Source organism: Aquila chrysaetos, chromosome 1, assembly GCF_900496995.4.
Source record: "Aquila chrysaetos chrysaetos chromosome 1, bAquChr1.4, whole genome shotgun sequence".
NCBI classification, from domain to species: Eukaryota; Metazoa; Chordata; class Aves; order Accipitriformes; family Accipitridae; genus Aquila; species Aquila chrysaetos.
This window is the reverse complement of record NC_044004.1, coordinates 29604593-29629457: the sequence shown is the minus strand read 5'-3', so window position 1 is coordinate 29629457 and position 24865 is coordinate 29604593. Positions and strand designations below refer to the sequence as shown.

The 24865-nt window shown below is 46.3% G+C and overlaps 2 protein-coding genes across 3 annotated transcripts in view; both read right to left on the bottom strand.

Annotated features, from left to right (window-relative positions):
• Positions 1-208: 208 nt before the first annotated feature.
• Positions 209-3056, bottom strand: SLC10A4 (solute carrier family 10 member 4). Its single transcript, XM_029999643.1, is given in 4 exon segments — positions 209-1179; positions 1872-2082; positions 2497-2816; positions 2818-3056. Coding segments are annotated over 4 exon segments (1128 nt in total). The 5' UTR covers positions 2899-3056; the 3' UTR covers positions 209-663.
• Positions 3057-19729: 16673 nt separating this feature from the next.
• The window catches only part of SLAIN2 (SLAIN motif family member 2), a 36187-nt gene continuing 31051 nt past the window's right edge, over positions 19730-24865 (bottom strand). For both annotated transcript variants that reach the window (XM_029999292.2, XM_029999375.2), the window contains 2 exons: positions 23928-24246; positions 19730-22393 (listed from right to left, as the gene is read on the bottom strand). In XM_029999292.2, coding sequence (XP_029855152.1) covers positions 22327-22393; positions 23928-24246 — 386 coding nt within the window. In that variant the 3' untranslated portion in view covers positions 19730-22326. The remainder of the gene's footprint in view (positions 22394-23927; positions 24247-24865) is intronic.

Below are 24865 nucleotides of genomic sequence, written 5' to 3'. Positions count from 1 at the left end.
GCGGGGCCGGGCCGGGGCCGGGCTTCCCCCGCCCCCGACGGGCGCCGGCCTCGGCGGCCCCTTCTTCCCATCCCCGCCCGGTGCGGGGCCTCGGGCAGGGCATCCCCCACCACCCCCACCACCACCCCCGCCCAGCACAGCACCCCTGGTGAACCAGACAGCGCGGCCCTTAATTGCCCCCGCGGAATTAATCAGGGGGGAACACGGATTTGGTTCAGCTTCGCCATGTATTTGCGGTGAGAACAACGAGCACAATGCTTTTACAGCGGGTGGGAGGCACGGAGACGCTCGCGCGCAAGGTGCTTTGCCCGTCCGTCCGCACCGGTGCCGCGTTGGCTTCGCCCCCGCAAAACGCTCGGCTCCTTCCTCTTACCCACTCCTGCTGCACTCAGGCGGGCAGGAACCTCCTTGCGCGAAGACGTATGGTTACTGGTTTGCGTCGCAGTGATACTTTTTCCTTTGTTGTTGAAATTTTTTTCATATTTATTTTTGAGGAAATACAACTGTCACGGTAATAAACGACACATCACCTTGCACAATGGGAGCGGCTGGAGAAATGATGGAGGCCGGGCAGCTCCGCTTGCGCCGCAGCGAGCACGGCCCCAGCCCGGTTGCAAGCACAGCACACATCACTCGTACCCGGGTGTCACCTCCTTATCTCACCTAAAGCGCTGTCTGGGTCGGCTCCATCTGAATGGAGTTGTGCTCCTCCGTGGTCACTGTGCCGTACGAAGTATCGGCCACCTCCTCTTCCTTCAGTTTCTTGTAGGAAATATCCGTGTCTTCCTCTTCACCGAGCGTATCTTGTTTGTAGCTCTCTTTCCCACACATCTTGTATACCAGCACAAAGAGTCCCGCTTCTGCCGACTGAAAAAGCGCGTAAAGCAAGGGAAACATGTACATGCTCCCTATGAGCTCTGGGGGGAAGGTGAGTTTTAGGATGGCGGTGCAGAGCTGGACGTTTTGGCACCCTGTTTCCAAAGACACTGTTCTCCTGCAGTGTGGGGGCATTTTAAAGATGGTGGCTAAGCCGTATCCCAAGGCGTACCCCGCTAGAGGCATCAGCACCGCAATGGCGTAGACAGATGCAGGAATATGTGCTATCAGATCTGGGCCCAGCATGGTCCCAGTGAGGATGAACAGGATCACCAGAGTCACCAAGAGGGACCACAGGGAAATCTGACAACAGATACAGACATTGATAAACAACACGGGGGTTATTAGTTTAAAAGCATAAGCATAGCAGGTAGAGGCTTGATAGAGAGTCTAAACTGCAAAACATGGTTGCACTGCCCTTCCCGGGTTTGCTCCTGGCTCAGGACTTTGGTGGTGTTTGACCATATCCCGGGAGAGGAAAGGGCTGAGATCGCCGTCCATCACCTTGCTTTGGGGTGACTTGCTGGGAAACTAGAGAGCCAGGGCTTGTGCTTCACTTTTCCTTTAGTAATTAACCTAATTTGTTTGCCTGTTGTTGCTGTGCCTGCGGGTTAGTTTCGCTAACCCTGAGCGCAGAGGGAGCAGGGAAGAGAGCAGGATGCGGGGGAATGCCTCTGCTCCAGGGCCCCGGGGTGTCTCCCGGGGTGCAGTGTCGCGCTGCCCTCCTTCCCGTGTGCTGGGGGGGGGGAACCAGCCCTTTCCCTCACTTTCCGACTCTGCCCCACCGTTTCATTTCAAGGCTCTAAGTCCTTATATTCCACCTAAGGAGTGGAATATGCCTGTGTGAAGCTACCATCGGTTCGGAGGGACCAGAAAGATTACTGCCGTCAGACACCCCGCTCCCGCCCCGTGGCCGGTGCGGTTCCTGGGCATCCACCGCAGCGCGGCCGTCCGTCCCCGCCCCGTCCCCCCCGTCACCCCGGGGCCGTGCCTACCTTAACCAGGAGGTCGGCGGCGCGGGGGTGCCGGTATCGGATGAGCACCCCCAGGCCGATGGGCAGCAGGGTGCTGCCCAGCGTCAGGCTCACCGCCCCCAGGGGCAGCAGCTGCACCAGGGCCGTGTTGATCCAGTGGCGGCTGTAGACCCAGAGGCAGAGGGGCATCAGGAAGAGGGCCAGCAGCGTGGAGGAGGCCGTCATGATAATGCTGCGCCGGGGAACAGCAGCGAAGAGACACCGGATCACTGCCCGCCCCTCCGGGGGGGGGGGGGGCAGCCCCGGGAAGCCGCAGCCCCCGCGGGAGGGGGGCTCTGCAGCCGGCCGGGGCGTTTCTCACGGCAAGAGCCCCTCTCCCCCCTCCCGCCGCCCCGGCGGGGGCGCGGGCAGGCAGGCTTTTTAGGGAAGGGGGCAGCAGGCGTGTGTCGGGGTCCGTCTAAGAGCCGCCCGCCCCGGGAGAGGCAGGAGAGCGGCGCTGGGGGCTCCCAGCCGCGCCGTGCCCGTCCGTCCGTCCGCCCGTCCGTCCCGGCCCCACCGCCGGTGGGTGTTCAGCAAACCCGCCCCGCGTCCCGGGGCCGCCGCAGCCCCCCGGCCGGCTGGGGCCGAGGGGGAGCGGGGCGCCTACCTGAGGTTCATGTCCCCGTCGACCAGCACCGACATGAGGTTGGAGAGGTTGCCCCCGGGGCAGCAGCCGCACAGCAGCACAGCCACGGCCGCCACCTCGTCCAGGGCGAAGATGAGGGCCAGGAGGAAGGCCAGCAGCGGCATGGCCACGAACTGCCCCAGCAGCGCCAGCAGCAGCCCCACGGGCCGCCGCAGCTGCTGCCCCAGCTGCCCCAGCTCCACGGCGCAGCCCAGCCCCAGCATGGTCACGCAGAGCGCCAGCCCCACCAGCACGCTCAAGCCCTGGCTGAGGGAGCGGTCCCCGAAAGCCTCGCCGCCCCCCCGCCACCGACCCGCCGTCGGGGCCGCCGCTCCCCCCCGCCGCCGCCGCCGCCGCCGCCGGGGGCTGCGCGGAGCCGGCCATGGGCTGCACGGCCCCCGGGAGCCGCCGGCTCCCCGCCGAGCCCCGGAGGAGCGGGGGGGGGGCTCAGTGCGGGAGGCGGAGGCGGCTCGCCGCGGCGGCCGGCGGAGCCCGCATCCCGGCCCGACTCAGCCCGGCCGGGCGCTGCTGGTCGTGCTGCGGCCGCCGTCCGTCCCTGCGCGCCGGCTGTCGTCTGCTGCGGGCGCCGCCCGCCCGTCCCCGGACCCACGCGGGGCCACCCCCGGCGTGGGCGGCGTCTCGCTGCCACCTCGACGGCGGGCAGAGCTCGGCCGCCAGCGCCGCCCGGCCCCGGCGGAGGGAAGCGCAGGCGGCGGCGGGGGCTCATGGCCGGACCCCCCCCCCCTCCGCCGGTGCGGCCCCCCGGCAGCCCGCTTCTGGAGCCGGCACAGCCGCCTGCGTCCTCCCGAGGGTCGGGGCAGGGCCCGGCTTTTCCGGCGGAGGAACTGTGGTGTCGGGGGATTTACTTTGGGGGCAGCATCGGAAAGTCAACCGGTGTCACCCGGTGTGGGTGGGCAGCACCGGTGCCCCGCTGCTGAGGGACAGCCAAGCTCGTCGTCCCGTCCCGTCCCGTCCCCAGGCAAATTGCCGGCTGCTGTGAAGGCTGCGGGAATGGGTGAGGAAGGATGGAAAGCTCTTTTAGGAGGTCGGAGGGGGCACCACTTTCTGCTGGTGGGGTCCCAGAAGCTTGTAAGGAGAGGTGATACCTTTACAGGGCAGTCAGTGCAGGTGGAGGAAGCAGGCAAGCCTGCAGGCACACAAGTCTTCAAACCAGGGAAGGAAATGTAGTCCATCACCCAAAAATCACATCCAAGGGCGATTATAGTCTTGTCAGTCATAAAACTGTGCGTACAACATTCACGTTTCCCTTATTTCATACTTTTCATTTAATAATTGTGTGTCGCCCTGTTCCTTCAAAAGTGAAACGCTGTATGGGACACCAGGCTGGGCTCACAAGGGCAGGAGCCCCCAAGAGAGGAGGGCAGCCTCCGAGAGCAGGATGGATGTTGGTGACGCTTACTCCGCGCCCTTGGCACCACTACTGGCTGTGTCTTGGGAGCGTAACCATCTTTTCTTCTTTCACTCAGAGGACTTAGAGGGGTCGCAGCCACCGCTTCACATCACTGCTCCTGGGTGGGAGTAGCTGGCTCAGCACAATAGCATCCCCAGGCACTGCCCCTTGGCTTCTACACTGAGCATGCCGCTCTGCTCCGTGTGGAGCATCTCAGGTCGCAGCTCAAGGGGGATGCACCAAATTTAAGGAGAGAGCCTATGGGAGCCGCCCTGACCGGCTGCTTGCCTTAAGCTCCATCAGACAGCAAGTTTCTCAAAAATTTATCTGGGTAAAATTTTAGGCTGTCCCAGGATTTGAGTAGAAATTATTGGTGATTCAAGAGAAAAACAGACTATTTGCTTATTAAACCTTTAATTCTTACTTGGGGCACGGGTGACACAAGAAGTGCAAGTAGTACCTAGTGACAAAATCCCGGGTGCGGCAACTTTGCCGGTACGATGCCAAGTTCAGTATCGTTCTGCCTGTGTTTGTTTCCTTGTCATTAGCCTAGGGAGAGTGCAGGGAAGATGTGTCATCAGAGCTGAACAACCAAATAGGACCTGGACTGCTTTAGTTCATTCATATTTTGGGGCTCTGTCTGCTGCTAGAGGAGGGGAACGCAGCGTTCGGTTGGCTTTCTGAGCCAACAGTGTTCTCTGGACTTAATTTGCAGGTCTGCATATGCAGAAAAGTGCTTTCAGTGTATTTATTGTGCTTCTTAAAGTCTTAACCACTGCTATATCTTCTCTCATCCTTCATGTAGCCAATATTTGGCTTCACAACATGCAGGTCATTTGCTTATCATACCCTCCCTGGTTTGTAAGCAATGCCCGTGCGGTTTCCCTGCAGCGTGACCAAGCGGGGTTCACCATGGGCAAGCCCAGGCTGGGTCAGTCGTGCAGAGTGTGAGGTGGCTGCTTATCGAGCAGGTGTGAAGGGCACAGGCCAGGCCTCCTGTTTTATCTCCCAGTGTCACTCCCCAGACTCCCTGCTTGAGCAGGGCTGGGCATGGGAAGATATTTTTGTGTCATAACGTATGACATATATCATATAGGCAGTTATAGGAGGAGTTCAGTAAAGCTAGATACTGTGAAGCAGATGCGTCCTCTTTCAGAGCCCACCCAGTCATCGTAAACTTCAGTTTCAAGGGTCACTGAACTATAGCGTTTCTAGTGGGAAAATGTCATGAATCCATCGTAACAAATCAAGACCTCTTGAGATTTTTCTTAAAATTTATCAGCTGAAATTCAAACTTAACTCTCTGTCTAAACACGAGCAGTACTGCTGACTTCAGGGAAAGCCAAGTCTGAACCCAGCCGATGTGCTTCACTAATTGTCTGTCCAGTGAGTACCGTCACCCCTGCCAGCACCCAGCATATTTTCACATCCAGCATGTAGAGTGAAAGAACATTGTATCTGCTGGTGAGCATGGTTCTTGTCTCTTTAACTTGCTGCAGGCTTTCCCGATATGTCATTGTTAAAGTACAGTCTGGAGTCTGGAGTGATGCCGAGCAGTTTTGCAGCATCTGCCTGCAAGGCAGCCAGCTCACACGTAGTGCACACCACGATGTATCTGAATCAATGGCTAATTCCTTCTCTGTTTTCTTTTGTGGAGGGCAGGAGGAAGCATACTGCCTACCTGCTATTACTGGAAGCAACAGATTGACTATTTGTATATAAAAAGATGTGGCAAATAAACCCGGTCATATATCATTCTCAAATTATTCCTTGTTAGTCCTGCTGTTGAAAAATAGGCGAGAGGATAACAGATAGCAAGAGCAAAAAGAGGGAGAGAGAAAGGACTCATTGAAATACGAGCTGCTTGTAGTTTGTAACCTTTATAAATAATATTGCCTTATGTTATTCTTAGGAGCGGTTTGATTTCCACAGGAGAGCACCTGTGCTATTGTTAAAGAATTTTCAAATGTGGGTTTCTCTAGGTTTGCTTTATTAACAACTCAGAGTGGGGCCACCACTGCAGTGAATGGCAAAAGATAACTCAAAAACACCTCCTATATATATACAATTTTACAAAACAATATGCAATTGATGATTTGCCAAAAGAAGTTCTACGTGTTTCTCCATGAACTCTCAGTTCTCTATTCTCCAGTGGTTTCAAAAGTCCAATACATTTTCCTGTCTCAGCTGATTCTTATTGTCTCGTCCCGGTTCTTCTGAAGTTAGTGGTCATAGGCAGAAGGTCTCCGGTCACCACAATCACTTATCTTCTTACACATCAGAAATCACCTTTGAATTTCTGAGAATCACTCAGGTTGTTTTATTAATTCATCTTACTCTAAAGTTAATCACTTACTCTTATCTATTCTTATGTCTTAGGTCTAAGATCTATGATCCTTTTTCTGTTGATTCAGCTTGACTGGGTTTTAAGCCAGCCATGGTGAGGGCTACACAAGGGACAAATAAGCAGCTTATGCATATTGTTTTATAAGCACCTGCATTCTGTTAATCACATCTAAAACAATCTAATCATTAGTTATACGTCTGATATGAATAGTCTTAGAAACAATGAGGCTTAAGGCCTAGTTCCCTTTATAGCTATAAAGCGGTCTGAAGTAGCAGGAGTCCTTCAACCACTAGGAATTTTGTTTGCTCTTTTATAAGAGGATTTTTTGTGCCTTCCCTTTATTTAACTGGAATCAAAGGTGAAAAATAGAGGACAGGCTTGTAAGGAATTTTGACAGTGCTCTAGGAAATGAGCAAAGCGACCTTGCTGTTCGCTCAGCTAGTGACCGCTCCTGCACTTTGTATGGAAACGTTGTTTGAATCGCTTCTCCTGCCAGAGATTAAAAGCGTCTGGCATAGCCCAGGATCATTATAAAATTGCAATCACTATGTATATGCAGTGAGGTCCCCTCGGTGGCCCCCGAGGGAAGTCACTGTGGGTGTTGTGCACTGTGCTGAATTTGCGGCAGCGAGAGGAGGTTCAGTGTGTGCAGCCATTATGCCCCTTGCTCCACGCGCTCATGAGCCTCGGGCAAGAAGGGTTGGTTTGCAAATCCCAAGCAAGTTATGGATAAATCACAGTCTTGGACTTGGAAGCCTAAATCCCGACCGTGCTGCACTTCAGGCGCATGTGCACGCTGTGGTTGTGAGCACTACGTAAAAGCAGGACGATGGGGTGGGGTGAGAAAGCAAAGGATGGTCACCCCCTCTTTTCCCGCTCTTCCCACTTCAGCTCGGTATCCATTTCAGCTCCCCGCTCCTCCCGCCCCGGCTCGCTGCGTGCTGTGCCCGGGTCTGTGGGAAGCGGCGGAGCTCAGCTGCTGTGGGATGGCGTCACCCGCCCGTAAGTCATGCTTTGCCTCTCTGCATGTCCGTGCTGGCTGATTTGTGGAGCTGTGCCGGGCGTCTGCAGAGGAAGAGAGGCCTCCGGAGGATAGTCCTGGAGGATGGAAGGCTTTTGGTCAGCACCTTGAAGCGGTGGTGCTGCCAAAGAAGATGGGGCAAAATACTGCCGTGAAAGTGATGTTCAGGTGAGACCTAGCAGGAGTGGTTTCTGATTTCCAGGGGATGTACAATCCCTTTGTTTCTACTTTACTTGCTGTGCACCTAGGTTAGAAATAAAAATAGAAATAAATAGGGATATAATAGAAATAAAGAGGAAATTTAAGACTTAATAGGATAGTAATCATTTTCCATGGAAAAAAATAAAGTCTTTGCTGTCATTGTCTTGGATTAAAATATTCCTTAAGGGTATTGTGTGATCCCCTACATGCGGTTTAGGGTAAACTTGTGGTAAACTCTGTGAAATGCATGTGCTTGTTCTTATTTATAACTTAGATCCAGAGCGGTTATTTTTGTGGCTTAGGAGAGTTAGGAATTGGTGCATAATTGTGCAGAGACACTGGTGATTTTGCTTGTTCTTCCACGGTTATCTTTGTGCTAGGAAGGATGCATCAGCTGGTCCTTTGCTAAGTCCCTCTCTGGTACCTGGCTGCCTCTCCCTCCCTCAAGAGCAGCAGCACAGAGAGGACTTTGCACCTTTTGTCACCCCCACCCGTAGCTCACCTTCACTGAGCCAGCGACTGTAAGATCTTAGCAGTCTCATGGCTTTTTTTTTTTTTTTTTTTAATTTTATATTGTTTGGGAGCTGGTTCACTAAACAGGTGAGAAAATACATTTTTGAAATAAGATGAAGCGTTGACATCTGTGCCATTAAGTTGTCCCAAAGAAACCTTCCCAGCCAGACACAGACAGAAACTGCTTTGGTGAGGATGTGCTGATCAATCGACGTTGCTCCTGCCCCAAATGGCGTGTGTTTCACACAAAGGCGGTGTGCGGTTGGACCATGTCGGTGGAGAACACACAAGAACCACGGGTTTCCCATTAGTTCATTGCTCCTGCAGCTGTCTGTAGTGCAAAAGGGCTAGGACAGATCTGCCTTCCCTGCCTCCCAGGATTCTCTCCTACCCTTCAACATGACACCTGGCCCCATTGCAGCCCTGTCACCCTTCATCCCAAGCTTGCTTTTCTTAAACTCCCCTCTGTCCTGCCCTTAGCACAGCGCCGCGGCTCGATCCTGCTCAGTAAATCTCCACATTAATCAGCATCTTTTATCCCACAGCCAGCATCCTCGACCAGACCCAGGGTTTGAATTTCAGGGTGGGGAAAATTAGGTATGTGTCCCTTCCTCCCCGCCTCGTCAGGAGTCATCACTGTGTCCCTGTTGTCTCCTCTACAGGTGGGATCCCCCCAAATCATCCTTCCCTTCCCCTTGGCCCAGGTGGCAAAGGCATCCAGGCACCCTCCTCCTCCTCCTCCTCCTTCTTCCTCTGCTGTGCTGCCTCTGCCTCCTCCTCTTCCCTGCTGCCTCTGTGATTTCTCCGTTCATGGGAGTCCTGTCCCCTTCTCCCTCGGATTCCTCTTCCAAATGACGCCTGTTTCAGTCCAGCTCTACTCCGTATTTACGCCTCCCTCGGGAGCAGTGCTCTGCAGCTCATAGCCTCCCAGATTTTATTAAATTGAAGTGGTGTGGAAGGGAAACAGCACAAGCCTCATTACTCAGCTGTGCTGACTCCTTTGTGTCCCCGCTATCTGTTCAGTCTCTCTGAGTGGCTGGGGACAGATCTTTGCACTGAAGCTCTGGGTTAGCAGTCAAGGGCAGAAATTATTATAATAAAACCCTCCTGTTATACTTGGTGTTCCCCCATGTTTATTTTTAAGATGGCTGAAGACCATTAATCAGCAAGTAAGTGCATGATAACTCGGGTCGCAATGTTCCAATAATTCATAAGTAGAGCTAAGTGTTTAAGGCTGCGTGATCTGCCTTTTAACAACAAGGTGAAGAGATCTTTTGCCAACCATCCCATTAGAAAAAAGCCTTCTGGTCCATGAAGGGAGACGAAATCAGGTTTTGTAAATTGATTGCTGACAGTCATTTGTTGAGGCAGTTCTACCCCTACAACCGTAAAACAATTACTAGCAGCACTTTTTTTCCTTAAGCAATTAAAATGCCTTTATGTGAGATACCTTTACCCAAATTCAAATAAGAAATAATCCGCCTCAGCCACTGTTCCCTTTTGTTGCCATTTGATCTTTTTCTGGAGTTGGAATATTATCAGGATTAAGATGAAAAGTCGTAATAAAATAAATGACCTGATGACTAATGTATGCCTTGGTCCAGAAGAGCCGAAATTAGCATCCTGTCCAGCCAGGCAGGGACAGGAGGTGAGATGAGGCTGCCTCTGAAGGCACTGGATTCAGTTTTAAAAGTCAAATGGTATTCTGCACCACAGGCATAGGTCTCGCTTTGCACGGGCTCTCACAGGCAGATGGTCTTCATTGTACTTTAGAGACAGGCATGTCTTGGATGTTGCAGCCCTAGTTTACCTCCCTGCAAGTGCTGCAGACAGCCGGTTCAGCATCTGCAGAGCGGGGGGAAGGTGTGGGGGGGATGCTGATGGCAGTGAGGGGACAGCGGTGTCATCGAGGCCAGGGAGAACACTAAAAATGGAATGTGCACAACCGGATAAATGGTGGGGCTTTAAAAGGATGCATGTGCAGTTGCAGGCCCAGATCCAGCTGGCTTTATTGGTTTCCATTGCCCATTGAGGCTTCCAGCCCCTTCTTAATTTCCTGTGCAGGAACCTGGTCAGGGTTAGGGACATAAATCAAGGGAGGTAATATGGAGGTAGATCACACAAATGTGGTTTTGTGCCTAGAAAATCGGTATTTTGGGTTTTGCAAAAAAATGCCAGATCAGAGTAAATGACTGTATTGTCCCACAGAATAGTTTAAATGTCAAAAAAATGCAGAAGTAAATTTAATAATTCCTACAGCAGCTGTTGCTTCATAGTGTATTTACTTAATTGAAGAAAGACACCCCGAAGACAAATTACATCCCTCTCCCACCAAAGCTTTCTCCATATTAAAAGGGATGTTAATGGTGAGCCCCATGAGAAAGATAAGAGTTAATAACATCGATATTCTATCTCAGGTTACACAAAAAAACCCCTTTGCACTCAGTTGCCATTTGTATCGCTGCATCGAAGGTGCCTGAACGTGGACTAAGACTGTTTTGTGTTAGATACTGTACAAACATAGAATAAAAATGCTTCTTGTCCTGCTGCCAAATTTTTACCACATAATAAAAATTAGTATCAGTAACGCTGATCAACAAATAAGCAAGCCCTTCAAAATAGGTGCACTATTACCTAAATTAAATCTCAAGCTGTCTAGAAGAAATCTCAGGCAAATGGGAAGAAATAAATCTCAAACATAATAGGAATCTCTTAAAACTTGCCTTAGGTAATGTTGTATATTAATCCCATGAAAATAGCCTTGACGCACTGTGTTATGTGCACTTTTAAAGCCATGATAAAGAAGGACATTTTTTTAATAACCTAAAGAATGTTCTGAATTTTGACCTATGGTATCAGAAGAAGTTGCACATCGCTGCAGCTGAGGAAGATGTACCCTAGGTTTTGTATACCTGTTGATTTGCCAGGAGAACGAAAGCATGAACGTCTTCGTCAACAAAATTTTTAATTTCCTTTCTGGGGTGTGTAAGCAGAAATGCCGGGGATGAAGCCAGGAGGATATTTCTTCCTGCCTGAGGTGTCCACTCTACCACTAGTTGGAAGTAGTCTCTTTGTCATAACCTCACAAGTCCACAGAGGTACAATGGGTTTCAGCTGCTGTAAGAGAGACCCAGATTAGATACGGAAGGGACAAATAAAAACAATGGTGCTGAAGGGCTGGACAGCCTGGGGAGGCAGCGACGATCCCCCAGGGAAGGTCAGGCAGACGTCTGCGTGGCAGGGTGAGCGGCAGCAGCTGACTCCGCTTTGGGGTGCCACGGCGGGACCGGGTGACCCCGCCAAGCTCCTCCTGGCCTCCGGTTACCCGGTTCTCTGGTACCTTCTGCAAATGGGCTGTGACGCCTGCTGGTATCGATAAAACTTCACGTCTCTTTGTGGCGTAACTGCGCTTGCGGTCGTAGCTGCTGGTAGCATGCTGGGGATCGCTGGGGATCACTGGGGTCTGGCCAAGCTGGAAACATCAGGCGGGGTTTGCAGCCCAGAACTGAAGTCTGCGGCCTGAACTGCTTGCAGATTTTATTAAGATGGCAGCATCTTGCACGCTGCCTGCCAGATAACAGGGTTTGGACTGAGCTGTTTAAGATGGGATAGGCAGAGGAGGGAATGAAAAGCAGTCAGGCCTTTATTTCAGGGTGAAAGAATTCAAGAAAAACAGAAGATCGGAACAAACATGTACAAAACGGCCACTTTAAGAGCTCCTTATGTCTGCCCAGTCCATGATAATGTCAGAAAGCAAAAGATTAGGAATATTACTGAATTTATTTTAATGTAGTAAATATATAACATTTATGACACATACACTTTTTTACACATATAATTTCTAAATAAAATATTTTACCCATATATATATGGGTAGCCTAAATGCTGGGTAATGATCAGTAGGAGAGTCTTGCTGCTGAAGTCAATGCAAACCGGGACCGTAAGAGTAGCTACTCAAAGAGGTATGTCAGGTATCAGTGCCCAGCACTGCCACCCAGCTGTGAGCCGTACTGTGCAGTAATCCCAGGCCCAGAAGGAACGTCCACCCAAACAAACCCTGCCCAAACCCCACCGGGCAAGGGAGCCCTGTGCTGAACTGGAGCTGGGGATGGACAGGGAGATAATGGAGTCGCCACTTCCCATGGAAATACAGAACTCCTTGCAAAGAAAATTGCTTCAAACTGACACCAAGAAGCCCAAACGAAAAAACAGGTCCCAAAATGCTAGGTGCTAGGCAAATCCAGCTAGGGAGGGGTTTCTGTCCTTCCCCATTCCCCAAAGAGTTCATTATTGAGTGCAAAGATACAGGATCCTTACAGTCTCATGCTGGAGAAGTAATACACTGAGATTAATGCACCTGCTCAAGATCACACTGGAGATAGAGGCAAAGCTGCACACTGGAGACAAGTGCACTGAGCTCCAGCAGGTACCTTACTCCCCAGGAGTAAACATGTACAGTGTGATCCCTTCATCACAAAAAAAAAAAAAAAAATCTGTCTCTACAACTGCTAAATATCCACAGAATCAATCTTCACTTGTAGATTCTTGAAGTATTTGAGCGGTATTGCTGACACACTCCGTAGGAGTAAGCTTTGAGCAACCCCCTTCAGTCTCTACAGACAAATACGAACTCTGCTCCCAGAGAGGCTCAGCAGTGAGGACGACTTGCTGCGCTCCTCCAGCAAACAGCAATAACCAAGCACAGAGATTTCATTGCACGGACTTCTTTAAACCCTTTGATTCAGTGGCACAGTGAAGATGTCCAAGCAGTTTTGTCCCTTCAGGTGGAGAAGGCTGCCTTGCAGCTCATGGCTGCTCCCTCCCCATCCCTGCAGCATGCCAGCACTCACCGTTAGCATCCTGGTCCTTTTCTTTTCAAATTCAAGAGATTTTTGGCAGTGATCTCAACCTTTACTAGATAATGAAAGATCTTATCCAAGAACTAAGGGGCAGATTTTAGAAAGACCTTAAGTAACCAAAAATTCAATTTTAAGGGCATAACGAACAGTAAGAGCAGTTGGGCAACCAGTGTACTGAGCACTAATATACCAAATGCAAATTCCATTGTCGCTTGTGCGAAAATGCAGGTTGCAGCTGAGCTCTTCCCAGGAGATTTCTTGGATCAGATGCCCAAATCCGGAAGCCCTGAGAAGTCAGGCTCTGCAGAAAAGGAGACTGGCCCATCCTCCCCATGGCAGAGTAGTAATGGCATCAGTTTGCAGTCACTGCTGTTGCCCCAGAGCTGAAGCACTCCCTGTGCAACACAGGCTCCTACAACTCCCCCGCCCCAGTAATTTCACATCCGTGCTGGTGGCGGTGGGAGTTGGTGGCTCGTTGCTACACTTCAAGTTGTTCAGAGGTGCTGCTCTGGAGGTAAGCTGTACTCGAGTGCTGTGTTAACTGCAGGTGGACCTGCCATGGAGAGGAGTGTATGTCTCATGTAATCCACGCCAGTTCTGAGTAGCTCAATACAAGCCTTTTTACATCCCGCAGTCCTGAGATGATGCTGTGCGGTGCTACATATTTAGTTGGGAAAACCCAGATCAGTGGGAAAAATAGTTCTGAAATCTTAAATGTTTCAGGAGGTTTAAATCTACCTGATACTGAGTAAAAAGCCTAATGGGGGTATTTCAGACTCTGTGATACATATGAAAAATAAAGTCCCAAATCATAAAATCTAGATGACAAGATTAAAATATCAAAACTGGCATTGGAGCAGTCACTGATAACCTGGGGTGCAGTCTGGCATCTCTAAGAAAGGTGATGTGCAGGAAAGATAAGCTGAATTTTTATCTCTTCTCTTTTAGATAAAGTCACATACCTGTACGAGAGGTGGTTTTTACAGCCAGCCTGTGCACGGCTTGGTCTTCTCTCAACCTGGGGCTTTCCTGGCATAAATGCAGCTGTTAAATTCGTTCAGGACCTCATGGACAATTTAGTGTAAGCTCAGGACGATGTGGTGAATTGAAGCTAAACTAGACTGAACTTTAGACTGAAAAGCACAGAGAAAGCAAGACCTCCCTCTAGTGTCTGGAGAGTCCTGGGAAGGCAGCAAAGAGAGCAAAAAAAGAAAAACCCAGCAGTATTTATAAGAGTAAAAAAAGCACGCAAGACAGTAAAATAGAAGGGCTAAAAAGAGTGCATAAATGGGCTATAAATGTAACCTACCTGTTGTTTTGAATTTTGAACTGAGGTTCCTGGTAGGCAGATTTCAGTGATTTGCTTTGGTAATTAATGTTATTTAATTATCTTCATAATGAGGAGGATGCAGAAAGTGGGAACACACTGATAGAATCTGCTAATGAAAAAAACGTGAGAGACTTGGGATGGGGAGGGCAGCACAGAAGAATGGCCCAGGCAAGGAGTGGGAGAGATGGGCTGAGCCAAGGCCCCGCAGAGGGTACGTGGTTTGAGCCTCCTAATGAGAACCACCTATTTTTCATACTTCAGTTCTACCACGGAAAGGAGCTCTAAGCTGATGTGGTACCTCTGTCAAGGTGGGAAAATAAGGGTTAGAAATCTGTAGAGTCTGCTACACAGTGGCAAGCCTTGAATACTAGGTTGCAAGGTGTTTTTTGGAGGAGTTTTTCCATTTCTTCTCCTGACAGTGGGCGATTGGGCAGGAAGGCTGGCACTGTTGGCTAGAGAAGTGCAAGTGCCTGCAGAGGGCTGTATTTCACTGCCCTGGGCAAATTTCATGTGGAGATAAATCATAAAGGTGAAAAGCCCACCAGGATTCGATTAAATTCCTGTGTTCTTCTACTCAGGAGAAAGTGGCCTGAATTTGCCAGCCCTTAGCAGGGCCTTGTGTTGCTGAAAGCTGCTTTACTGCTGAAGGAAAGGGCTGAGCTGGGCTTGGGCGCTTTACCAGACCCATGCCTTTAAGCAAGGCCCTTTTAATATTCCCACATACCATTCACACTCAGTGGAGCTGAGCCTGTGTGAATGGCAGCATAAATATAGTAACTAAATCTTTGTTGATTTTTTTTCAAAGGGAAAAGAAAAATCCCTCAACTCTGACATTTACAACAGACATTATCTGCTTTCTGACATTTGGGCTTATAAACTGAGGTCGACCAAATTTCTGTTCTTAACTTACCCCACTGTATCAGACAAGATACGAACTGACTTGCCGACCCTTTCTCTAAATAGCAGCGCACCTGCCCCTCACTCCCAGCACGTGAGTTATAAAGACATGTACTTATTTCAGTGATGACGAACTGAGCCTCAAGAAAATAAATGAAGCATCCTCAAAAGTGTACATCAGAGCAGGGAGCTGACGGAGGGTCTCCTATAGCCCAGTCGTGCACCATAATGAATTTTTTTTTTTTTTTTGATCCCACAGGTATTCAGGAGGGCTGTGTGCACAGACTGAACAGTGCTAGCTCTGCACCAGCAACCTGGGAGGAGAGGTGGGTGATGTTAGCAATGGCTGCGATGGCTAGGCAGCTGCACCCTCAGGAGGGAGTTTCAGGGCAGCGGCCATGCCTGTGCTGCCTGTGCAGGCAGGGGCATCGCGTGCAGGCTCAGGAGCTGCCCGTTCCTGCCAGCAAGGGCGGGATGGAGCGGAATGCTCCGGGCTCCTCTCTGAGGCAGACGGTGGGGACGCCACGTTGCTGTCACTGACATCCAGGCATGGCTTTAAAAGGATGAGAATCAGGACAAGGTTTTCATAACTCCTTTGAAGACAGGTCAGTTGAAGCGGCATTAACAGTGGTTTTATGTGTCGGCATTAGCCCAGTGGGGAATGGATGAACAGGAACAATACAACCTTGCTCTGGGCTTAGTGGTTGGGTGAGTAAATGCAGGGGTAAATGGATGACTGTAGAGCTGAGAAACGCGAGGTTAAGACAGGAGCTGAGGCAGAGCGTGACGAGCAGAGGGTTTGCCTGATCTCCCCCCACTCCCCTTTTCTTTGAGAGGGGACTCAAAATGGCAGCATGTGTGTCAACAAAATTTCATTTCTAAAGGAGGAGAGCGATGAAGATATATTTAAGATGGCACAAGATACTCCTGTCCTGCTGATCTGCGTTAAGACAAACAGTTCTGCTTGAAGAACGATTACGTAGTACTCCTTGAGTTCAGCAGGTCCCAGGTTCGATCAGCCAGCAGTGCAGCTGGCCTTACCCTCAGCCCTGAACAGGATGCAAACCAAACTCCTTGTAATCCAGAGCTGGGTCCAGCGTCACTTTCTCCTGTCAGCATTTTGGCACCCATCTGAAGCACAGAGAGAGCAGGAACAGCTCTGAAATGATATGGCAGTATTAACCCTGCTGAGTAAAGGGAGGTAAGGATCGGTCGGGTAGCTAAGCTTTTGTAATGGGTTGTACAGGTTGGTTTGCTGATCGTGTCTGAAGGGAAACAAAAAAACTTAGGAAGAGTGCCTCAAGACAAATATAGGTGACTGAAAGTGCAGTGATGCTGGGGTTAGAGCAGGGGGCACCTAGTCCAGCCCAGCAGCCTGTCACTGTCCATGGCCAAGGCAGGATGCCCAGGAAGAGCAGGAGGCCAGGGAAAGCCCAGCGTGCCCATCCCCCTGACCACACTGCTGCCACCGGCATGTCACAACCCAGACGTTTCTTGTTCACCTATGTGGCTTTAAGCAGCTAAGACTGTGCAGAGTCCCAAGTCAAGTCACCGATGACCTGCTCCCTTTTTCTCTTGGCAGGACAGAGGCAGGGAACACCACAGAACACAAGTGTCCTTATTCACCTTCCTGTTACTACATAGAGAGTTCTCATGCAAAAAAGCCCCAAAGGCTAACATGGACCACTTTAGTGTTTTTGAAGAAATTAACTGTCCTTCTTACAGAAAGAAACTAGTTAAATTGTTCTATGAATGCTTTTTCCTTGAATGCAAAAAAGCAAGCTTATGTAGAAACCAACAGAAAAGTATACTACTTGACTAATTTCACCAAACACTTTTAGCGAGAATATAGCTATGTCAGACCAAGAAATGCTGGTGTTTTCAGAAAGGAGTTATCAATCATATGAAATTGATTCCATTAATTTCAGTTTTATCAATGGACATAGCTATAAGAAAGCTTGAAAAATGTATTACGCCAAGTATCTCCCAAACTGACTTTGCAGTTGAGGGGGCCAGGGTGGCAGGTATTCACATGGTTCTTCTCAGAGCCTTGGTGCTGGAGGAACATGGAGGTAGCTGGTGTCAGGCTTCTTGAGACCACAGGCTGGGTGAGGGCAGGGGGGCAGCAGTTTGACATTAGACCAAGTTGTTTGTACTAGCAAGGTTTTTAAACAGCCTCTCATAGCAGGGCTGTGAAAAGTTGCAATTTTGGCTACAATCTCGAGATTGTAAATCATGACAAAGAGAATGGAAAAGAACAGAACAGAAGTCTTAGTTTGCATTCTGCATGTTGTGCGTGATAACCAAAAGTCAAGTAACACTGGGGATGGACCACACAGTCACCTTCTCAGTAAGACATATACCACTCATCCCTAATACGCTTATTTTTTGAATCTCACTTGCTGTAGCTGACAACAGAAGTAAGCTTTCGAGGATAATTTAAAAGAAGCAAGGAGGGCTGAACACTCTGGGGGGAAGGCATCACATGACATTCTCTTTTAAGCTTTATCTCTACAAGGTATTAAAATAATTTTCTAAAAGAAAATGGACTTACATGATTGTCTATGTTTATGCTGACAATAGGAGCTCAGATTACAATAGAAGCATCTTCTTTTTTTAGTCTTGTAACAGATATAGTCCACTTTGGTCTCATGTGAGAGTGCCACACAGGACAGAGAATCTCAGGCTTTCCAGCTTTCAAAGCTAATAATTTTTAATTATTTTTTTAATTCACTGTTTGTAACAGGTGTGGACAATGCACCAAGTTGAAAAATCACTTTGCTGGTAAGGAATTATTTTAGCTTTAAATCCTAAATCCTTTAAATCCTGCTGAAGATCTGCAAATTAGTTTAATCACTACAATTATGTTTTGTGTCCTCTAAATGCTTAATGTAGTCACAACAGAGTTTATCATTTAGTGTAAAAAGGACAGTGATGCACAGTACAACTGTGTGAGATACCAGGGCTGAAAATACTATTATAAAACAAACCTGTGGAAAGTGAGTCTAATGGAATCTGCTCCTCTCAGTTCTTTAACTCTTCAAGCAGAGAGCATCTTCTCTCCCATGAAGTTCTGTGTAAAACAGGGATACTCCAGAGAGCACCCGAATCCCAGCCTCATCTTCCTGAAACAAGACAACTACAGATAGACTGCCTGTAGGTGTCAGCCTCGTACTACAGAACAGCATATAGGCAAGTCAAGAGCAGGTGGGTTTTTGCTTTGTTTTTTAAAATCAAAGCAACCTCACATCACACCTGTTTTACTTAAAATGAAAAAAACCTCAAGTTTACTCCTGTTCTTACAGATCAGGAGGGAGAACTAAAGACATATCCCTGTCATATTTGTTTCCCACATTTTTCTCAGAAATGTTTTCTGAGAAAAGATATTTTAAATGATCAAAACTGCATGCTCTGCAGCCACCCTGAGACTTCAGCAGCATAAGCAACTTCAGCCTTCTGCCTCCTTACATGTTCATCGCTTATTTTTCTTCACCATGGCAATCAGACTCCTAGAGGGTAACACACTATCAAATAAAACATGACCTAGCACTTCTGTACCAAAACCAAAGGAGCTGTCTTACCTTCACTCAAGAGAACTGTAGAAACAATATTTTCTATCTTGAGTCTTGCAATATGATGATGCTAATTATAAACAATAATAAAAAAGAGTTTGTTACAGAAGCCCACTAACAGAGAAGCACAAAAGGCTATTAATTGCCTGTGATTTTGACACTGCTCTATTTTCCTGAAGGGGTGTGGGGCAAACAGTACTTGACTGCAGAACTAAAAAGCAATGAAAGGAGGGGTAGTGGATGACATTTTAGAAGCAGTAGGTATGAAGCCAGCTCCACATAAGTAGGTCAGCTAACTAGGGGGAAACATCTACTAGCTTTATGACAAAATAGGGGACTATGCTGGGATAAACAATTAATAGCAAGCCTCACGGATTAAATTTTATTACTTGGCCACCAAATAGAAGTAAATCTAGCTTAACTTTATTTACCAAAATAAGAAAAAGATGGCATTCACACTAGTATTGGATATGTTGCTTTGTAGCAAAATGCAGATTACAGAAAGCTACCAAGTTCAAAACAAGCTTCTTGCTTGTCTGTGAGCCAAAAGATAGAGGCATTCATATACGAGCTAGACAAAACGCATACTTAACAATTCAAAGAAGGCTTACTAGGTACACTTTTACATTGCTCAATTTTCTGCATAAATTCCAGAATGTTCAAAATGAAAAATTTGTTTTGTGTGGTGGTTTGAAGTGAGCACAAATCCTGTAAACGTAGAACAGCAGCTTCTGTACTTAGAATTGCACAAACAAATCACTCTGGATGAAAATTCAGAATACAGTTTTTCACATAACTCTGAATTACGCATTGTCCTTCCAGAGCAGAGGCACAACACAAGTCTACCTCAATCTGTCAATGAAATCACAGTTTTCACCCAAATACAGCATTGTACTCAGTTCATGAATTACAGGGGGCAGAAGCTGATGTTGGTAACTTCTGGCAAAGTGAATATGGTTCTTGAAAAACCACCCACCCAACCAAAAAAGCCCTAAACCAATACCCTCTAAATTTCTAAAAGCTTTTAAAAACAATTTGTTATAAAAATAACAATCCAGGAAGTATTTTGTGGTAAGAATATTTTATATATATTTTTTTTTTACACTTTTAACACTTACAAAAACATTCAAACACAAAAAAATTAAATAACTTTGGAAGCAGAACAAGTCCTTCTGCCTACACACATACAATAATTCCGAGCTGTTGGCACAAAAAGTAATCCACATTCATAAAACCCTTACTACTATATCAAACATAAGTTAAGTAAATCATAGGCACTAGTTTATCAAATCCATATTTCCACACTTCTGCAGTAAATCTCTAAACACAGAGCCCCGTGATTTCCTGATATCAATAAACTGGTAATGCACAAAGGCTTTCTAGTAAACAGACAGTCTGTCTTTTCAGGAAGTCATTCGCTGTATTTCAGGGGAGAACAGCAGAGAAAAGAATCCTTATAAAACTAAGCTGAACCTACCCAAGTGATGAATTACTTAACTTAAGGAAACATACACAACAGTTTGATGCAGCCATGGTAAAACCCCCAATATCGTCATCTAAACTGACTTTCAAAATTTAAAAGTCAAGCAAGTGTTTGATAAAATCCACCAATTAAAATTCACCTTTTTTCAATGAAGACTGCAGCATTGCTTTGTAAAATGCTGAAATGTTAAAATTTGGGCTTTAGTGAGAATATGCGCATTTGATCTTGTCCTCTCTTCTGCTTAATAGTGATATGAGATATTGACATCCATTATCCGTGCCAGTGAATGACACAAGGCTAGATTAGTGGTATGTACTGGTCTACTGGTGCAAGGTAGTTTCTTTACCCCTGCTGAAATCTTACTGAATTACAGTATATTTGATACCCTGACTTCAAAGTCTCAGCACAGATCTTGGTCTGGAGCGTGAAGTCATTCATCAACCCAAAGTCTGCTTGAGTAATTAGAGCTGCAAATTAGTCTCCACTCCTTCCTATTTGGCTTCTTCCAAGTGAAGTAGTATTTGCATGGCTTTTCATCCAGGAATATGTTAATGCTGGCCTAAAATTCAAGTGCTAGAATTTCAGGGTTAGTTATCCTCTTAGTGGTGGGAGTCAAAATACACCAGCAGTTCCAAACTCAGATACTAATGGGGTTGAAGGCTACCTACCCATCCAATCCAACTTGTAGTGTTTGTCAGTCATTGCACAAAGGATATACCATTCACATTCTCTTACTTCATCAACTGTACATCCAAAATACTGAAAAAGCTTCAAACAAAATCCCTTCCATTTAACTAGTCCCACCCAATACAACTTTAGTTACAAACGTTTGTATGATGTCTTTCAAAACAGAAAACAATGGTTCAAATGCTAAATATATGAATGAGTTGTTCTGAGCAAATGTGTTAGAATAAGTCAGAGCCACCAGAGGAATTTAATAGCTTGTAAACAGACATAGCAGGTTTCATACTCTGTTACCAGTAAGATACACATATGTAAGGCAAAGTACATATTTAAACACACTTACATGGGCAATATCTTCTGTAAAAATATTTACAATTTAAAATAAACCAATTTAAGAAATGGATGAAAGTAAAAAAATAGGATACAGAAAACTCCCTCATACCATGGAACATCACCTAAATGAATATCATTTGGCATCAAGAGTCAACTCATTACCTTAAAATTTTTATGTTACAAGTGCATAGTTGTGTTTCCTTCTCCTTAACTATCAGCATTTACAGTTGCTCCAGGCTGCAAGCATAATGGTATGGTATTAGAACAAATTAACATTACAACTTGCTCTTTCCTTTGCAAGGAAACCTGCTATAAAAAAAAGTTTTCCCCAGACAGTGAGCCATGTGTTAAAAGTGTGGCTACAATAGCAAAGGCCATCTTTCCTGAGCCAGGAACTTTAAGGTTAGAAAGATTGTACAACTGATACTAAGCCCTTTTGGCAATCAAACATATAAGAGCATGTAAAGCTGATAAATCAACATAGGAAAGATGCAATCTATACTGTTGCATTTGTGTCTGCTACATTCAAACCTTTAATGTTAATAAAAGCCATGGCTACTACTTACTGTTCTGCCTAATCCTCCAGAGTAAATTCTGATTTTTTCTGAAGGATGTACGTACCACTTTCCCCAATGAGAATCTCATACAATTGTTAAAAGCAATGTTTCACTAGCACTGTAGCAGTCTGCAATCAGAATATTAGCTCTGATTAACGTTGCCTTGTTTCAATAGTACATATTCACCAATCTTTTTGCTGAATTAAAACAGTCTGAATATGAAGTTTTGGACAATGCAAGTTGACTGTTATACTTGCTGTTTTTCAAGATGGGCATTTCTTTGGCATTCGTTAGGTTTTTGCCCAGACATTGGCCACTGTCATAAATGCTCATATTGATACGTTTTAAGCAAGCAAGAAACCCCCCCCAGAACTGATAGCAATTTAATGTAGAAGTGATTGTATGACCACCAAACATCTGATGTTAGATGTCATTAAAGTGCTGCTTTATAATCTCTGTCAGTTTGTGCTAATTAGAGACAGAGAAATCTGGAATTTTCACAAATCCCAAAAGTCATATCTGAACAGTTTGTATAATCAAGCTGTCCTTTAGCCTGGTGAGGAAGCATCCATGAGCACTGGAACTTTGCATTAAACTTTGCAGTTCAGTAGCAGCCATCTTTCCAACTCTCATCTTTCACGTTGCCATAGGTTTTGGGAGTGGGTAATGATCTAAAATAAAATGAGATTATTTTTCAGTTTCATACATAACTGCCAAAGTCTCCATCTACAATACATAAGAATTTAAACATTTTAAAAATAATTGAAATATACACTTCACTCATTTACTTCTCAGCAATACAGTTTACTTAAGATAAATCCCAAAGTATTTTCAGTTTCAGGTTCTATATGTTGTGTCTTGGCAACTACCGTGTCAGAAAAATATCTGCATTAATAGACAGAAAACTTTTTGCTATTATACTCTGTGAGAATACAAACTTAATCTGCCACCATCTAAAAACAGGCCATTTTTTTCAGTGATGTATAAACAGGAAAATCCTTGTTTAGAGTATTACATTTTGCTTACATCAAAATCTTGACATTCATAGATACTTCATTATTGCATTGTGTACAGATAGAAGAAAAAGCTCTCTAAGTTTAATAGGTGAAACACTTTTCTATAAGGTTAAGTTGTGATTTGGACAACCACACTTCACTACTATTAAGAACTTCCTGTCAAAAACAACTGCTTTTTATTACACAAAGTTTCATACTGCTGACAGTGCACTCGGACTGCAAACCAGTCAATACTGTGACAGTCACTTGTCACTCCCCTGCCCAGCACTCACTGCAGAACAGAACTCCCACTTTGCTATTTACAGCTGTTTTATCTTTTTTACGGTACTCCAGACCAACTCTTTATCCTTTCTGTTTAAGGAGATTCTTAATATTTCTCATCAATGTCTGCTGCTTTATGTCAGCTGGCTTCCACTTAACACCTTCAATGAAAATCCACGTCAGCATGGCATTATGAGCACATATTTTAAGTTGCGTATCACTTCCCTCTGATTCTCCTGAAGACAAACTGTCCATGTAGCCTTTCCAGTTAATACTCAGTCTCTCTTGTGGTTGTTTTCCAAAACACTCTGACATTAAGCAACTTACAGCTGGGTGCTAGCACAGAGGTTATGTTTAAGCTGAAAATTCTGTTTTGTGCTGTGGGTTAACTGCATTGATTTTTACATTAAGTTTAGCAAATGCTATGGATGCCTCCTCTGTCCTCATGTGTCTTCCTTCCTAAAGTTTCTAGTTGCCCAAGGAGAGAAACTGTTCTCACTGTGGTACCACTGCTTGACTTATGGATTACAAGAGGAAAATAGTTCTTACTTCAGAATGTGTCACTCAGTGGTACAAATGAATTTTTCACTTGCCAGCTACATTTTGCTAACTTTTTACCACATGCAGACAAATTCTTATTGCCTTCTCAGCCCAGACTAAAACACTTTATTTACTTAGTTCAGTAGCTTTCGTTATTCATTTCATTTTCACTCCTTCACCTTTGCTCTCTAATTCAAGAACCTTTTTCTCTCAGTTTTGCTTCAAAACTATTTTGGAAACATAGGCAAATACTTCACATGGAGATCTCCATTTCTGTTCTAAAGACCTTTAGATCAAAATAAGAACTGTAAGAAGGAGCAGCACAAACACACAATGTACAAAATTCATTATGAAAACTTCAAACTAAGACTGCCTGTCACATACTCACCTGCGAACAGGCTGTGCAAGTTTGCTACGAGGCACTGGGATGCCCCCTGTAGAAGGGGCACTGGGTCTGGGCAAACCACTCCTCATCCCTGCTGTCCCTGCCGGTCTGGTAAGAGTAGTACTGTTAATACTGCTGGCAGGGCTTGGCAAGCCTGGACTCTGGGCTGCAAGAGGCCCTGGTGAAGAACTACTGTGTGTCAGCTGTGTGGCTTCTGAAGAAGCAACTGAACCAGGTCCATGGTTACTAAATGCTTTCACTGGTTGTCGGAGAGCTAGGGGAGACGGTGCTGCAGGTGAGCGGAATTTACTTGAAGAAGGTACTGGAAAATAAAATGCAGAAGTTACTTTCAAGCTTAAGTTACGGTATAACTGAAATTAAAACCAGGAAATTACTTTATGTGAATATTCAAACACTATGGAATGTGTAATGGAATACAGCCAATCAAGCAGCAATGAGAAACAGGAATTCAGATGTCCTTTTTGTCATGTGTTTTTGATACCATAACTCTCATGCCCCATTTGCTTATTACAAATATTTATTTATCTGGATTTATAAGTAATACTAGTAAGGCTCTAACTGTTATATCAGTCAGGTCAAAAGAAATAGAGGAGAACATATTTGTTAAGAAGAAATATAACTGCTTCAGAAACATGTGAACCTAATTCCCATCCCTGAAAGAACATGTTGAAGAATACAGTATTCTAGTGCAATACAGATTCAACGTGTGTATTAGCTTTCAATGATGAAATTCTGGGTGCAGAGCATCTTAGTGTTTCTTTTATGCAGTTCTTTTTAACTAGATCCATTGAATTAGCATTCACCTAAAGATATAGTCATGTTGCAGATTTATTGGCTGATGGGGAAAAAAAAAAAAAATAAAAAAATAAGGTCAGCCAATGCCCAACACCAAAGACATTAAGGTGCTGCTATGAAACTTA